Source organism: Notechis scutatus, chromosome 2 (genome assembly GCF_049901735.1).
Source record: "Notechis scutatus isolate UNSWTSFEM ecotype Mainland chromosome 2, rNotScu1.2, whole genome shotgun sequence".
In the NCBI taxonomy this organism is placed as follows: domain Eukaryota; kingdom Metazoa; phylum Chordata; class Lepidosauria; order Squamata; family Elapidae; genus Notechis; species Notechis scutatus.
In genome coordinates, this window is record NC_142010.1 from 168,520,178 (window position 1) to 168,537,166 (window position 16,989).

The following is a 16,989-nucleotide window of genomic DNA, read 5'->3' on the forward strand; positions in this document are numbered from 1 at the left end:
GTTGTTGGCTCTCTGTTGATTATTTGAACCAATTCAGATATATTTACAATTCAAGAAATAATATTAATGTAGCTCAAAATCAATATTTTTCTCTTTTTATCTAGCCCACAGGTGTGTGTGTGTGTGTGTGTGTGTGTGTGTGTGTGTGTGTATACCTTTAACAACCTTGAGATTCTGGAATGTTGGCCAACAGACAATAGGATGTCAAGGATGTTATGTCTAAACATGAGCCACTGATCTAACCAATTGAACTTCCAATGTTTTGCAATGTTTTTCTTTCAGTTCATAGCCCAGCTCATCCTCCCAAAGTTTTTAAGGGTTTTCAAGAGAACAGATTGTGTTAAGCATAAAATATTGTTGGAAGTCCTGATTGCCAACTACTTAACATTGGCATGTGTCATAAAAATATACTTAATTTTATATTTGACAACAGACTATTTGAAATGCATCTGACAGCAATTGGTCTATTTCTGTGCATTTTGACAACTGTACTTGAGGCTTGCTAAAATCAGTTGTGAAGGTGTGTCAAAAGAAGCACTTGAGTGTAGGAACAATTTTAACATTTTGCTATATATATTTAATTTCAGTGGCATCAGTTTATAATCAAAAAATAAACTTGGCATTGTGATTTGGGGTGAATAATCAGTATTTGCAAGGTGAGAATTTAAAGTGTTGCCCTTGTTGCTGTTGTTGTCATCCTCAACAAGTTCCTGCTACTTTAGTGTTGTGTTGCCTATTCAGGAAGTTTTCTTTTCAACCTGAATCACACCTATTTGGTCACAGAATGACCACTGTAGCCAAATCCAGTTCCAGGAAGCACTGTCCCCATTATTACCTAACCTTATTTACCGGTTTGTTTGCTTAGAGTTTATATCCCACCTTTCCATCAAAAATAGTGTCAATCAAACTCACCCCGATTACATTGCTATTTGATATCTCGTTTCTCATGTCATTTCTGGCTGGTTGAGGACAACCACCTGGCTTATCCACATGACAGAAGGAAACAAACACAGGAATTAGAAGAAAAACAAGCACTGACACAGCTAGTAGAGGAGAAAACATTATTATTCAGATAATAATATATTAAAGGGTTTTTTGCCCTGTCACAGCATGGTTTTGATCTTGAAAACCAAAACGAACGAACAAACTGGATAAAGTCTTGATTTTAGCATAACTAATTATTAATTACATCTCAATACATTTTTAATCGAAACTCAGGGTATGTATTTCCAGAGAAATGATTTCACACAATCCTGCAACCTGCTGCTACAATCCTATATAATTTCTACAATTGGCTTCCTTTGTCCTAAATGGAACTTCTATCTCAGTTAAGCAACCATGGACATTTTTCAAGAAACTGAAAGAAATGAAACACTGATTTTGGGATTGAATGATTAGGATTATATGGGGCAATAGGAATAATGTAAACAAATGTTAACCTTAAAGTAAGAGTTTGATGTATTTTTTTTTTTTTTTTAAATCTGTATTTGTACCAAAGAAAGTTGGGAACCATTTTTTTTACTATCTTCCTCACTTCTTTTTTTTTAAACTCATCTTTTCTTGCTCATGGTATTGATTGTTTTGTTTTTTTCTAGATTGATGAGCAATTATTTAAGCAGCTGGTTACTTCTTGGGAATAAGGCTTTGCCATCTGCTGGAATAAAAATCATATATTTTGCATACTTTTCGGGATGAAACATTCATTTTGAGTGAGAGAAAAGTTTAGCAGAGTAATCTTCTCTCTCTCTCCAGGGTTTCTAGAAGGATTTTTCCTGAGCCTTCTGAAAAGATTAGCTATTTCCTTTCCAAGAACTATACAGGAAAATTGAGGATTTTGGTAGGTTTTATAGCTACAACACTGGAAATATTTCTTTTTTCACCCAGAAAGGGCCTTATCCAGTGTTAATTCCAACTAATTATCTCTTTGGTCTACATTAAGTCTGAAATCTATATTAAATCATTTAAAAACTAATACAGTTAAATGCATACATTTAATTTAAAGATATATTGCATTGTGTGGGTCATAATCCTAAAATCTTTAGTGCTGTTCATCTTCCATTCATTTTTCCTTCCACCATCATTTTTCTCTTGTTTGTTTTTCTTTTTTCCTTCAAAATATATTATCTGGCTACTGTATTTTTATGATTATGCAAACATTGTTTATTTAGAGTTGGGCTGTATGAGTAAAGTGACTATGTATTTATATTATGTGTTTCTGGCTCCCAAGAATCATAAAACTATCCCAAAGAAAATTCCAGCATGATTCAACAAAAATCAGGGTGTCCAGCTGCTTCAGAATAAGGAAAGAAACAGAAAGAGAATTTTAAAAAGGGTAGCCTGACTTTGTCATTAAACCCAAAGGGACAAAAAATAGAATAGAATAGAATAGAATAGAATAGAATAGAATAGAATAGAATAGAATAGAACAGAATAGAACAGAATTCTTTATTGGCCAAGTGTGATTGGAGACACAAGGAATTTGTCTTGGTGCAAATGCTCTCAGTGTACATAAAAGAAAGGATACATTCGTCAAGAATCATAAGATACAACACTTAATAATAGTCATAAGCAATCTAATCATACTAATCAAAATAATCCAATGAAGCCACTTTCTAAAAGCTTACTCGAACAAAATCATATTGAAAATCTTTAAGAAAGCCAGAGAAGATGCCATGCATGCGTCTGGAGGCGGTCTATTCCACCCCATTGAAGCTGTCACTGCTAAGAATTACTATTGTACAAGTATTCAAGATACCATATAAATTCAGTGCCCTCAGAATTGTGAACTAAGACATAAGACATAAGACATAAGAATTTATTTGTCATTACACTCGCAAGCGGGTGCAACGAAATGAGGTGCTCTTCCACAAAGTAAAAAACTGGACAAACACCACTAAAAAGAAAAAAAATTAAACTAAACACAACCAACCATACAATCATCTCTATGCAATTTAAAAATGTAAATACCCCATTACTCTCAGCCATTTAATTCCACAAAAATCTTATGACCCTGCATTCAAACTCAAAACTGCACTTGGATAAAAACTGTTCTTAAATCTGGTCGTCCTTGTTCTTAATACCCTAAATCTCCTTCTCGATGGTAATAGTTCAAAGAGCTGATGTCCTGGATGAGAGGAGTCATTCAATATATTAAGTATCTTCCTCTTACGTCTATTCCTATACAGTTCTTCCAAAGAGGGGAGTGAGCAGCCAATGATGTTTTGGGCCGTCTTGATCACCCTCTGAATTGCCTTTTTCTCTGCCACTGTGCAGCTCGAGAACCATACACAGAGACAGTAGGATAATATACTCTCAATTGAACTCCGATAGAAGGTAGTCAGTAGACTCTCAGCCAGTTGTTGTTTCCTAAGAATCCTTAGTAAATACAACCGTTGTTGTGCCTTCTTAATTAAAGCAGCGGTGTTTGCACTCCAGGTCAGGTTATTTGTAATGATGGTCCCGAGAAACTTACATTCAACCACCTGTTCCACACGAACTCCCTCTATATACAGTGGCTGAATGTCTGCTCTTTTTTCCTATAGTCCACTATAACCTCCTTGGTCTTCTTAATATTAAATAGAAGATTATTATTTTTGCACCAGCGGATAGCTGTAATACCTCATCCCGATATGCAGACTCATCATCCCCAGAAATAAGTCCTACAAGCGTAGTATCGTCTGCAAATTTCATTATCCTATTGTTGGGATGTTTATTTGTGCAATCAGATGAATAGATGGAGAACAGTAGTGGACTAAGGACACAACCTTGTGGAGTGCCAATGCTAAGTGTCTTGACAGTAGAAATATAATCATTCAGTTTAACTCTTTGTGGACGATTTGTTAAAAAGTCCAATATCCATAAACAAATAGAATCTGGAAAATCTAGATCTTTGAGCTTGGCTATTAATCTGTGCGGTATGATGGTATTGAAAGCAGAACTAAAATCTGCGAACAACATTCTTACATAATTCCCTCGGTGTTTCCAAATGGGATAAGGCCATGTGAAGCACAGTAATAATTGCATCCTCGGTTGATCTATTTTCTTTGTAAGCAAACTGAAGCCCATCAAAGGAATTGGGAAGGCAGGAGATAATATAATTTCGAACTAGCTGCTCAAAGCACTTCATTAAGATGGAAGTTAGTGCCACCGCCTATAGTCGCTCGGACCATTTGTGGGCAACTTTTTAGGCAGTGGAACGATGGTGGAAGCCTTGAGACAAACAGGAACCACACATTGTGTCAAGGATCGATTAAAAATTTCGGTCCATACCCCAGCTAACTGATCAGCACAGTCTTTTACCACCCGACCAGGAATTAAGTCAGGCCCAGCTGACTTTCTGGAATTAACCGCCTTCATTTTCTGCCTCACATCCTGCTCATTCACAATGAAGGGGAGGCTCTGCTGAGTAGATGATGGCAAAGGGACAGTTTCAGTTTGATGGATCTCAAATCGAGCAAAAAAGTTGTTCAGCTCCTCAACCACCGCCGCACTACCATCCGAAGAGACCTTTTTGCTTTATAGTTCGTTAGTTGTTGAACCCCCTGCCAAACCTGCCTCATGTTATTACTGAAAGCAATCTTCAATTCTCCTCTTATATTCGGCCTTAGCTTGCTTAATGCCTCTTCTCAAGTTCGTTCTTGCAGCACTATAATCTAGATCATTCCCAGACTTAAAAGCCTTATTTCTTGCGTACAACAAGCGTCTAACCTTCCGGTCATCCAAGGTTTTTGATTAGGATAAACCCGGATTCGTTTATCCACCGTGACAGTATCAATACAGTGTGCCATATACCCTAACACCGCAGCCGTGTGATTGTCGAGATCAGGATGATCAAAAACTTCCCAGTTTGTCTGTTCGAGAAGCAGTCCTTTAGCTGCTCCATTGCTCCCTCTGGCCAGCTTTTCACCGTCTTGACTACCGACCCTGCCTGTTTTCTCAGAGGAATATACTCCGGGCTAAAAGCAGGGACAAGTGATCCGACTGGCCCAGATGTGGTAATTGTAATACCCTGTATCCATTTGCAATATTCGTGTGAGACCTTATCCAAGGTGTTCGACCCCCTAGTGGCACACCTTATATGTTGATAGAATTTAGGGAGGACCACACGAAGATCCACATGATTAAAATCTCCTGCAATAATGTATACAGCATCTGGAAATTTGCTTTGCAAGTTGCCAATTTCATCACCCAGGAAGCCCAGAGCCAAATCTACATTTGCATCCGGCGGAATGTAAACAGCAAGAATAATAACAATGCTGAATTCCCGTGGAAGATAGAAGGGTCTGCATCTAACAGACAGATATTCCAGCTCCAAAGAGCAGTGACGTGTTATAACCTCTGAGTTTGTACACCAAGTCTCTTTAACAAACATACACACTCCACCTCCTCTGCACTTCCCCACATTTCTGTCTCTGTCCAGACGATGTAATAAAAAACCGTCCATCTCAATAACAATGTCCGGAATAGTGGGGTTCAACCAGGTTTCGGTGATTAACAACACACAACAGCTTTTCACGAACTTACTTGAAGAGACCTGTAACCTTAAATCATCCATCTTGTTTACCACGGATCTGGCATTAGTCAGAAAGAGACTTGGGAGCGGTAGCCGCTTCATTTGTTTTTGCAGCCTGTATAAAACACCAGCCCTGCAGCCTCTTTTCTTCCCCTCTCCCTTTGTCTTCTCTTCCTTCTCACCCTCTCTCAACGGAGCCACAATCCACGGAGAGCCAGGGAGCCTTGCAATCTCTGATGGTATGTTATGTTTCCAAACAAACTTAGCTGTTATCTCTTGTTTGCTTTGTAGTCCGATCTTCACAAGCTCACAATTGCTGTAGAGTATGTTCACCCCGCAGGAGGTATTCACAATACAAGATAATCCACACAAAAACATCCATAAAAACACCAAGTCGAAGAGCACTGAGCTGCAGCATGTGAATGCGCGGCCATCTTAGCACGAAAACCTTAACTTTAAAGAAAGAGAGGAAAGGCATGGTGCTTGCTACCCGGAGGGTAGAAAAAGCAAGTTGAAAGATCCGAAGTCTCGCTATGGCAAAATAATGGGATGAAAGAAACATGTATGAATAATTCCATGTGCAGCAAAGCATTTTGCAAACAATTTCTTTAAAAATGCTGATTGTTCTCAGCTTCTCTAAACTCCTAATTCAGGGACATACCGTTAGTCCTAGACTTACAGCCACAACTGAGCCCAAAATTTCTGTTCTTAAATGAGACATTTGTTCAGTGAGTTTTGCCTCATTTTACAACCTTTCTTGCCACAGTTGTTAAGTGAATCACTGCAGTTGTTAAATTAGTAACATGGTTATTAAGTGAATTCAGCTTCCCCATTGACTTTGCTTGTCAGAAGGACGCAAAAGGTGAGCACATGACCCTGGACACTGCAACTGTCATAAATATGAGTCAGTTGCCAAGAATCTGAATTTTGATCACATGGGGATGCTGCAATGGTTGTAAGTGTGAAAAACGGTCATAAGTCACTTTTCAGTGCCATTGTATCTTTGACAAGTCACTAAATGAACTGTTGTAAGTTGAGGACAGCCTATATATGTGTTATTTAGAAATTAAGGAATACGGGACTTCCGGTTGCAAGGCTTCGGTGGCGGCAGGGATCCGCATTTCTGCGGGTGCCTGCTGCGCTCGCTGCTGAGGTACCCCCGATCCAACTGGATTTGGGGGTTGTCGCTACCCCAGAGGGGCAGCAGAAGATAGAGGAGATCCGGGCAGGGGTCTGGGGATATTGCAACCCCTTTCCCCAGCCGGCTAGACTCCTTTTTCCTGAGGCGGTGGAGCGGCTGTCAGAAATGGCAACCACAAAGGAATCTTCAACCAGATAAGATTTGTGCAGGAGGAAGAATCAGAAGAAGTTTTCTTGGCTGAACCGGGACATTAAGATAGTTTTAAACACCCTGGAAACCTGACTTTTGGATTGATACATTTGTTTCCAAAAGAAGTTGTTAAAACGGCGAAAGTGCTGAAAGGAAAGTTCACTCCCCTTCCTTACCGAGAAAGCAAATGAGCACTGAAAAACCTGCTTCTTTAAGGTAAAAATAAGCTCTTTGTTATAAGTGGGAAGGAGAGGACTAAAAAAATCTTTAAAAATTTGTTGGAGGAGACGCCTTGAAGATTATAAGACCAGCAACTAACTGTAATACGGCTTTAAAATATATTTTGGGATTTTGCCCCAGGAGGAAAAACTGCAAAGAGAAGAAGAGGAAATATTTTGTGTCTGTTTGGATTGTTTGATAGCTTTGACACTTGGAAATTACTTTAAGATTAAAAACATCTGGGTTGTTCTTAAAAATTTACAATGGCACTATCTGTGGATGAATTAAAAATGGAATATGAAAAATTAAAGGAAAGAGAACAAGAAGGCAAGGATTCTTTGGGAGCTGTCTTCCACTTTTTAGAAATCGCGGTTTCTACATATCAGCAAATACATGAGGAAGAAGGAGAAGGAGAAGGAGAAGGAGAAGGAGAAGGAGAAGGAGAAGGAGAAGGAGAAGGAGAAGGAGAAGGAGAAGGAAGAAGAAGAAGAAGAAGAAGAAGAAGAAGAAGAAGAAGAAGAAGAAGAAGAAGAAGAAGAAGAAGAAGAAGAAGAAGAAGAAGAAGAAGAAGAAGAAGCCATTTTTAATGGACAAAAAAGTTCAATTAAGAAAGAAAATAGGAAGAGAGGAAGGAAAAATGAGAATTTAAGATGTAATAAAACAACCAAGAAAAAGAAAAATAAGGTGAAAAAAGGTACAATGTTAGAAAGCAACAGAAAAGAGAAATACAACAGAGAGGGGAAGTTAAAAAGGTGGAGGTTAGGAGAGGGGGGCAAAAAGACCAGACTGGAGAAGAAAGTGAGGGGAAAAGGGGAAAAAAGCCACAAAGGCCTGAAACAAGATACAAAAAAAGCAGATTTTTTTCAGAGATAAAGGATAGAGTATAATTAAAGAAAGATTCTGCAAGAGTACATAAGATAGTATTGTAGTATTTGCATTTGAAATAGTCCACTGGAATATTATAAGATTTAACAAAATATTAAAATATTAAAATGTTTAATAATGATAGATCTCAATATTCAATAAAATATTAAAGAGAACGTGTAAAATGATTAATGTTTAGTTATAGTTTAATTTGTTATTGTCTTAATGTTATTATAAATTTACTATTTCATTTTCTTATTTTAAAATAATGTATTAAGTAGAATTAGAATTAGAATGGAAATTATATATTTAACTATATTATAAATTTATTATTCTTTTATTTTAAAATGCAACATGTAGAATGTACTAAGCAGAATCAGAATGGAAATTATGTATTATTTTAAGTGTTAATTTAGGGGAAAGATAGAAAGGCGTCACACTTTAAAAGTGATTACAGGGGAAATTTTCTGTTAAAGAGAAGAGATAAATAGATAATTGGAAAAGAACGGACAAAAGATACAAGTATAATGATTTTAAAATAAGATGAAATAAACAAAATATAATTAAGAGAGTGAAAAGAAGGGAGAAGTTATATAGAAAATATAGAATGGTAAATAAGATAAGAGTGGTATATAAGGTGAGCATGAATTTGATTTAGGTCTGTAAAAAAAGATGTAACCCGGGGCTAAGCCACTTTTCAAAAGAAGTTTTATGTTTTGTGTTTTGGTTAGCTATGTTTGATTGAGAATTAATAAAACCTTGGAGGAATAAAACTAAAGGGAGAAATAATGAGAAATTTGGAAAAGACATGTACAAATGAAAATTAAGGAGGTTTTATGTTTTTATGTCTTGTTTTATGTTTTGTATTTTGGGTGTTTATGTTTGATTGAGAATTAATAAAACCTTGATAAAAAGAAATATAATTGAATAAAAGTGAAGGGAGAAACAATGAGAAATTCGGAAAAGATATATAGGTGTTTAAATGGAAATGTGATAATTTGGAACTATGCTGTATGTTTATATTTGATTGAGAATTGATAAAACCTTGATAGAAAGAAATATAATTGAATAAAAGTGAAGGGAGAAATAATGAGAAATTTGGAAAAGATATATATGTGCTTAAATGGAAATGTGATAATGTGGAACTTTGCCTTAAAAAATAATGTTTTATTTGCCTTGTTAAAACTTATAAGTAATTTTTAGAAAGGAGGTTTTATGCCTTTATGTCCTATGTTTTGTTTGTCTTTAAAAAATCAATAAAATCTGTTTAAAAAAAACATGTGCAAAAAAAAAAAAAGAAATTAAGGAATACATGTGGTTTCATGTTACAAGTTAATCATAACCATATTTGCCTTTTAAATGGGAAAACTGTTTCCAATGGGATAATTTCAAAGGTGGAACTTGTTTTTAGAAGCAGTGTCTGAACATGAGAGAGCCAATGTGCCATAGTAGTTAAAATGCTGGACTAAAACTCGGGAGATCATGAGTTCTAATCCTCTCTTAAGGATCAAAGCCTGTTGAATGACTTTGGTCCCAAATCTCTCTCTCTCTCTCTCCCTCCCCCTCCCCCTCTCCCTCCTTCCCCTGTGGGAGAAATGTGGGGGGGGAGCATTATATACGCCAGGAGTCACCAACCTTTTGAACCTCAGGGACCACCAAACTCATAATTTTCAATCCCACAGACCACTAATATGATTTTTGACCTATGGTGGCTTTCTCACGTTGGTGAGAGAGAGAGAGAGATCCAATCTAATCTTGGAGGGCTGGGTGTTATGTTCCCCCCACCCCCACCCCCCCACCCCACCCCACTCTCTCTCTCACACACACACACAGGTCCCTCACACCCCCACACCCCCTCTAAGGCAGCCACATTCCTAATCTGCTTTTCAGCTCCTGCTTTTCTCAGGGGGAGGGAGAGAGAGAGAGAGAGATGGTATTCTGTGATCCCAAATAAAGAACGATTGATCTGTAGAGACCCTGGGAAAATCCCCAAAAATGTCTGCAGGAAAATTCCCCACCCCGTTTTCCTACCGATCGATCATTCTTTACCATCTCCAGCTCCGTTCTCAGGGAGGGAGGGAGGGAGGGAGGGAGAGAGAGAGAGAGAGAGAGAGAGAGAGAGACTGACTGACTGACTGACTGACTGACTGACTGACTTTTGGCTTCATGCAAGTAAAGCAGCAGAAGCAGCAGAAGTCTTTCTTTCTCTCCCCCAAACTCTGCCAGAAATGAGTCTTTGCCGGCGCAGCCTCTTGGAGCAGGATGCCTTGCAGGGTCCCAAAGATTCATTTCTGGTGGAGATTGGGGGAGAGAAAGAAAGATTTTTGCTGCTTTCCTTGTGTTTAGCCAAAAGCAGAAGAAGAAAGAAGCGGAAGGAAGCAGCCCGTTGTCCAGGTGAGGCATGTGGGGCAAGTTCCTCCCCTCCCCCTTTCCCCCCTCCCCTCACCACCTTGCATTGTTCACATCAGTAGGCCGCGGCCCACCGGTTGGTGACCACTGATATACGCCACCTTGAGTTGCAGAAAATAAAGGTAGGGTATAAATATAACAATAAATACAGAAAATAAATGTGTACATTGAATTCTCAAGAATTATTTATTGATTGATTTCATTTAGGCAATACTCAACTCCAGAATGACTCTGGGTGTCTCACAGTGCAACAAACAAGCTTGAAAAAAATAACAAGTTAGATAAAAAAAACCAAGATGATGAATCCAGTTAACAACAGAAAATTGTATACAAAGACACACAACAAGGAACTCTAATAACCCTCATCTGGGAGAACAGCCTGGTTTTATTTTAAGGCCAACAAAAATACATATTTGTATGCTTAACAAAGACTTTCAATGGAGGGAAAAAGTAACTATATCCCTCCTTACCATGGAACAGCCAAATGCTCAAGAGTCTGTGAAGAAAGAAGTGGCCATGTTTGTGGAGATTAGTTACATTCCCAAGTACGAATACTTCAAGAAGAAAGCAAACTTCCCTTTCCTTTATGCTCTGTGTGAGTGATCTGAAATGCCGCCATTGAAAAATCCCCTTAGCTAAAAAAAAATAAATGCCCCCCCCTCCAAAATAAAATAAAATAAAATTATGGACTTCTCAAGAAAACAAGCTGCCTTGGTTTCCTTTTTTCTGCCACGTAAACAAACTAGCCAGCTAGAATTTCAGCAGGTTTAATGTTTCTCGTAAATACTCTGAGTTAAGCAGGTGATGTGTTAACCAGAGTGCCCTTGTTGTTCTTTGCTTGTAGACTTTTCTCATATTGTTATGAGATCTATAATAGTTTTCACACTCACGTTAAATCAAAACACAAGGTGGGTCTTTACTGATCACAGCAGTTCTGAAAGCCCCAATGGCTGAAGTCAGCTGAATGCATGAGCAAATGAAGTCCCACTTCAATCTATGTTGGCTTTTCCTATTAAAACGATGCCATTCACTCCTACAGTGTCAAAACTACGATTCGTTTCCTAGGGGGCAACATTTACCTGGCTGGCTTTGGTCTTTCAATCCAAACTGGGAAGGGATCCATAACCCCTCTTTCTGTGATGGCAGGACTAGTGGGATTCCTCTGGATCTGGAGAATAAGGAGGGATGGTCAGAGCTTGCATGGGACCATCAGAGCTGAAAACCAGATGCACCATACAGTCACCCAGAACAGAGGTTGTGGCTTGTGAGAGACTGCACTTTGACCACAATTCTTAATAATCCTTTTCGGCACAGAAGGGGTGCCCTTGAGGCATTGTTGACTCCTGGTAGCTTCTTCAAAAGTAGTTTGCCCTTGTCTCCTTCCTAGGGCTAAAAGGAAGTGACTGGCCCAAGCTGGCTTTTTGCCTAAGGCAGGACTAAAATTCCCAGTTTCCCAGTTTCTAGCCTGTTGTCTTCATCACTACTTATCTAAATGGCTCTCTTAATGATGCAGGATCCAATCTGGGTCAATCACGGGGACCCAGAGTTTTGGTCTTCCAAGCTTTTGGACTCGTGCTGGAAGAGAGCAAATTGAAGAGAGAGAAGTATGCTGAGGATGGGGCCCAGCACCGAGTCCAAAAGCTCGGAAGACCGAACCTCTGGGTCCCCGTGATTGACCCAGATTGGATCCTGCAACATTATCCCAGTACATGTATATTTGCTTTTTCTTAATGGTCTTTACAATATAGAAAGCATAAGTTTCCTGGAGATACCTCCCTTGCTTGAATACAAACAATTTTAAAAGTGGCATTCTAGCCTACCCCGGAAGGCCACTCACTAAATAATGAAAAATAATTCTGTTGACCACAAGGTTTTCTGAAAGGAAGGGGTACCTTCTAGGCCTCTGAGCATAAGGGTGGTCTTATCAGAGTGGGTCTACTTGCAATGTAGGAGTCCATTTAACAGAAGACAATTTAAAGGAATAATCAAGGAGGCGTGAAGAAGGAGAGAAGGAAAGCTATAATCCCACACCTTAAAAAATACTTTGGTCCCAAAACTCTTTCCTGGTCTCTTTAAGCGCAAACAAACAAGCAAACAAACAAACAACACTTCTGTCGCGCTGAGGTGGATCTGCCTGCCTTTCTCCTTCTCCTCCTCCTCTCGGTTCCTCCCCCGAAGGTTGTCCCTCGGATCCTGTTCCTGGGACTCCGCCAGGTACCTGCCTCGCTCAGCAGCCAGATGTTGCAACCGCCACCCCGCTTCGGACTCTGTCGGCTGCAATCTCATCCGTCTCCAGACCAGACTGGAGCTGGCCTCCAGCAGCCGGGCAGAGGGGAGGAGGACGAGGATCAAAGAGAGAAAGAGGAGGAGGAGGAGGAGGAGGAAAAAGACCACGACGACGACGACCAGAACCGTCCCTTCAGGGATGCGCTGCTGAGACTGAGCCAGCCCAGCGATGGGGATGCTGCTGCTGCCCGGAGACCGCGGCTTTTTCCCTAGGCTCTGGGCTGCGCTCCTCCGCAGAATACGCGGAGAGAAATCCTGGGCCAGAAAACTTGACGAAACCAACCTGTTGCAACAGAAAAGGTGGGTCCAACCTAGGACATTTCAGATCCTGAAGGCAGATGGGGAAGGAGACGTGCCGCGAGTTACTGAGTTTAATATGAAAAGAGAGTTTCCCAGGAGCGCGTGCAGAGAGAAGGTTGGCGAAGCGCGTCCAGCAAAGGGTGTGGGTGCGCGTGCGCGCGCACACACACAATTTTTACAAGCTCCTTCCTTGGTGTTCGGAGAAAGAAAGACTGGCCACACATCCGACTTATTATACCTGGAAGGGGAGGGAAAAAAACTTTTAAACCCTTTTTTGCCATCGGGAACAGGGTAAATACCTGGGCAGAGGAAAAGCTGTAACCAGATCCCTGTAAGTCCAGCTTGAGTGCACCTGCTGTCTGGAAGGCAGACAAGGCTGCATTCTGGGCCACAGGCAGCCAAGCACACACTTGGACCTCTTTTCAGAACTCTGTAGTGGGACACAGAGAGAAGAGGGCAGCCACAAGAGGGTGAAAGATAAAAGGTTCTTTCTTTCTTTCTTTCTTTCTTTCTTTCTTTCTTTCTTTCTTTCTTTCTTTCTTTCTTTCTTTCTTTCTTTCTTTCTTTCTTTCTTTGCTTTGTGTGTTGTTCAGTCTCAGCTTGTCATGAAAAAATAAGTTGATTATCCAATTTAATCACAGCTTCTTAAGGGTTTGTTCTTTGAAGCTGCCATGTTGTGAATTAATTGCTGTATGACAATGCTGCTAAGCTTGTGTGGCGAACATTTTTCATGCTTCTGAGCAAAAGAGCTAACAGCATTTATACAACTGAGATTTTGGGAGAGAAAGCTAGACCAGTGGTTGCCAGCCACTGGGCTGGGGACCACTGGTGGTCTGCGAGAAAATTTTGGTGGTCCGCAGAGAAATGTCACCCCCAAAGCAATTAATCCAGACTGCATGGGAACACAAGGCTGTGCCGCCCACATGGCCCACGGGAACACAAGGCTTGCATTGCGAACAACACAAGGTAGTGAGGGGAGGGGGGGAAAGAGCCGAAGGCGGGGGGAACTTGCCCCACTCGCCCCACGTGCCTGGCCTGGCTACCAGGCTGCTTCTTCCCGCTTCTTTCTTCTTCTGCTTTTGGCTGTACGCAAGGAAAGCAGCAAAAGTCTTTCTTTCTCTCCCCCAAACTCTGCCAGAAATGAGTCTTTGGGACCCTGCAAGGCATCCTGCTCCAAGAGGCTGCGCCGGCATGACAAGTCTCACAAAGACTCATTTCTGGCAGAGTTTGGGAGAGAGAAAGAAAGACTTCTGCTGCTTCTGCTGCTTTCCTTGCATGAAGCCAAAAGTCTCTCTCTCTCTACCCCTGAGAACGGAGCTGGAGACGGTATCCTGCGATCCCAAATAAAGAATGATCGATCGGCAGGAAAACGGGGGTGGAGAATTTTCCTGCAGACTTTTTTTTTGGATTTTCCCAGGGTTTCTGGTCCGCAGGATTTAAAATTATGAGTTTGGTGGTCCCTGAAGTCCAAAAGATTGGAGACCCCTGAGCTAGAGGACATGGCTTAAGGGTTGAAGGCAGGCCCTTTGGGGAATTTGAGTCCTGCTGATTCTCTAATAAAGGACCATCTTTTCCAGATTTGTCTGTTTGTTTGTTTGTTTTTGTGGCTCATATTGGATGAGCAAGTGGTAGCTGTGATTGGCAGGACTTTTGCCAACTTAATCTTGTATGCCAATTGTGCCCTTTTGTGGACTGAGAGGCTCAAGCCTTAGTCAACTACCAAATGAATTGCTGCAATGCACTTTACATGGGGCTGCCCTTGGAGAACATCCAGAAAGCCCAAAACACAGTGGCAGGGGAATTTATGGATGCACCTTGGTATATTCCACTATTCCACATGCTGCACCTGCTCCTAGTGTGGTTCCAGATGGAATTCAAGGTGCTGGTGGTCACCTATAAAGCCCTTCATACCCTTGAGTTATTCATGGGATGATCAATTTCTCAAGAATTTCTACCATTTCTATCGTTCTATGGAATAATCAGATAAGAGAGGCATAGCCCACAGCTGCATAATGGGAAGAGAAAGAAACTCAGAAAGGAACCTTCCTGAATTTATCAGGCTGTAAAAGAGGCAGTGAGAGATTTGTATTATTAGACTTGCAAGATTATACTACTGCAAGATAAAATAGAATTATCTGATCTGGTAGTTTTCCCAGTCTGGTCTACCTGGAAAGGCCAACACTGAATTTGTTAAGCAGAATTGAGCCTGGTGAATATTTGGATTGGAACTCCATGAGAGAATTCCATGGCTGTGAGTAAGATTGGGAAATAGGGATGTTCTGGAAGAGGGCAATGGTAAACTAAAGGTGAAAAAAAGGTAAAGATTTCCCTGTCAGTTAGAGTGTTCAACTCTAAGTGCTCATCTTCATTTCTTGGCCAAGGCAGCCAGTGTTGTCCAAAGACCATTTATGTGGTCACATGGCTAGCATGGCTATATGCGAAAGGCACATTGTACCTGTTCATCTAGTCACAGTTGCACACTTTTGAACAGCTAGGTGGCCAAACAACCTCCATAGAATTCCATGAAATCTGCATGGATGAGTTTATCTGTCTTTACCTGTCCTTTAAAAGTACCCTCATGAGGATACCTAATGAAGTAAAGAATTGAATATCTTTCTTGGTTGGCTTGATAGTCATCAATGAAGCTGCAGAATGTGACTTTGAGATGAGACATTACACCGCTACACTTTATTTGGGATATGGTAGCAAATGAGGAGGAAGAATGGATTGAGGGGCATTGTTTATGCAAAGTTGTTGGTGTAAATCAGAATACATATGGAGGACTTTTAAAAGATATTGGTGTTTAAATGTATGTAGCTTTGCGGGACACTACTAGAATTTGCCACTGGTCTCAAATGGAACCAGATTGTTTATCCTATCTGTACTGTTACTTATTTGAGCCAGTCTGTACTGTCAAAGTGATGTAGACTAATGAGATCATCTATTTGGGTGATATAAGTACACAGAGCTTTTAGTGTCTCACAGTGAATTCAGACTCAAGTGAGATGTTGGAAGAGTCATAAGCAATGGTTGCTGAACATTTACTTTGAATGGGACAGTCACATTTATAAATACATCATAATCTATTTTGGAGCAGCACTTTGTTTTGTACAATATTTGGAATATGTCCTCTTAAATATAATACAAGGAATCTTGATTATTGATACTAGGCTCTTTTTGATCATTTAGCAGTGAGATTTTCATCCTTTTTTATTTTTAGTGCCATCACATTATGATGTCAGCTGCCATTCTTTAACCTCCTTCCATTTCTCTGCTGCTTACAGTGGATGCCAGGATCCAAACTGATACTACCATGGATTGTACACCGTAGGGACAGATGCGGAAAGCAGATTGGTCACCTTATTGCAATTTATGATTTTCTATTTTGTACCTTGATTAATAAGGAACAGACCAAGAGCTTTCTTGTTGCTTTTTAAAAATTTTGCACGAATCATAAGATATCAGTGCTTTAACTGTGAAAACAAGTTAGGCGTTTCTATTCAACTATTTCCATTTCTTTGTATTATAGTCTGTCAAGGAGCCACATCTCATTTCAGCCAAAATACTGAATGAAATATTTCCTGCCCCACTAAGTGATATGTTCTTGCCTCTGGAAACAAAACACCTTTCATTAAATAGTCATGGGAACATCCCTCAATTATTTAGCATTGATCTATGATAGTCTGTGGTGTATCCATTCATTCCGGTATGCGGAGAAGCAGTGGTATACTTCAGTGAGAGTATCTGAAGAGATGAAAGGTGGAGAAATGGCGCAGAAGAAAGACTGAAAGAGAATCTCTGTAAGGAGAGTTGTGTTTCTGATATCCTATGGAGCACTGCAAGAGATGTGGAGAAATGAATAATGGAGTACACAGGGAAGTGACACAGCATGATTGCACAACCATTTTGAGCCATTTTGAGTGAGGTGAGCCATCGCATGAGGAGTGGGTACAGTGCTCACTCTTGGGGTACTCTTCCTCCACTTGAGAACATGAGGCCTACTTGAGGCCTACTTAAATGTTTTTATTCAGTCTATGTTTTCTACTCATAACTTTTGAGTTTCTACCTT

The 16,989-nt window shown here is 40.2% G+C and overlaps 1 protein-coding gene and 1 long non-coding RNA gene across 12 annotated transcripts in view; one reads left to right on the forward strand and one right to left on the reverse strand.

Annotated features, from left to right (window-relative positions):
• The window catches only part of LOC148132397 (uncharacterized), a 105,047-nt gene extending 91,932 nt beyond the window's left edge, over positions 1 to 13,115 (reverse strand). For 8 of the 11 annotated variants that reach the window (XR_015747943.1, XR_015747945.1, XR_015747946.1 and 5 more), the window contains exons 1-2: positions 12,904 to 13,115; positions 11,414 to 11,502 (exon numbers count right to left, since the gene is read on the reverse strand). This is a non-coding gene — a long non-coding RNA (uncharacterized LOC148132397). Of the gene's footprint in view, positions 1 to 912; positions 978 to 11,413; positions 11,503 to 12,903 lie in introns of all 11 variants that reach the window. The other 3 variants (XR_015747951.1, XR_015747949.1, XR_015747950.1) reach the window with 1 other exon arrangement.
• Positions 12,528 to 16,989, forward strand: part of LOC113425237 (transient receptor potential cation channel subfamily V member 6-like) — an 89,251-nt gene continuing 84,789 nt past the window's right edge. Inside the window, exon 1 of the mRNA XM_087957333.1 lies at positions 12,528 to 12,920. Coding sequence (XP_087813459.1) covers positions 12,790 to 12,920 — 131 coding nt within the window. The 5' untranslated portion in view covers positions 12,528 to 12,789. The remainder of the gene's footprint in view (positions 12,921 to 16,989) is intronic.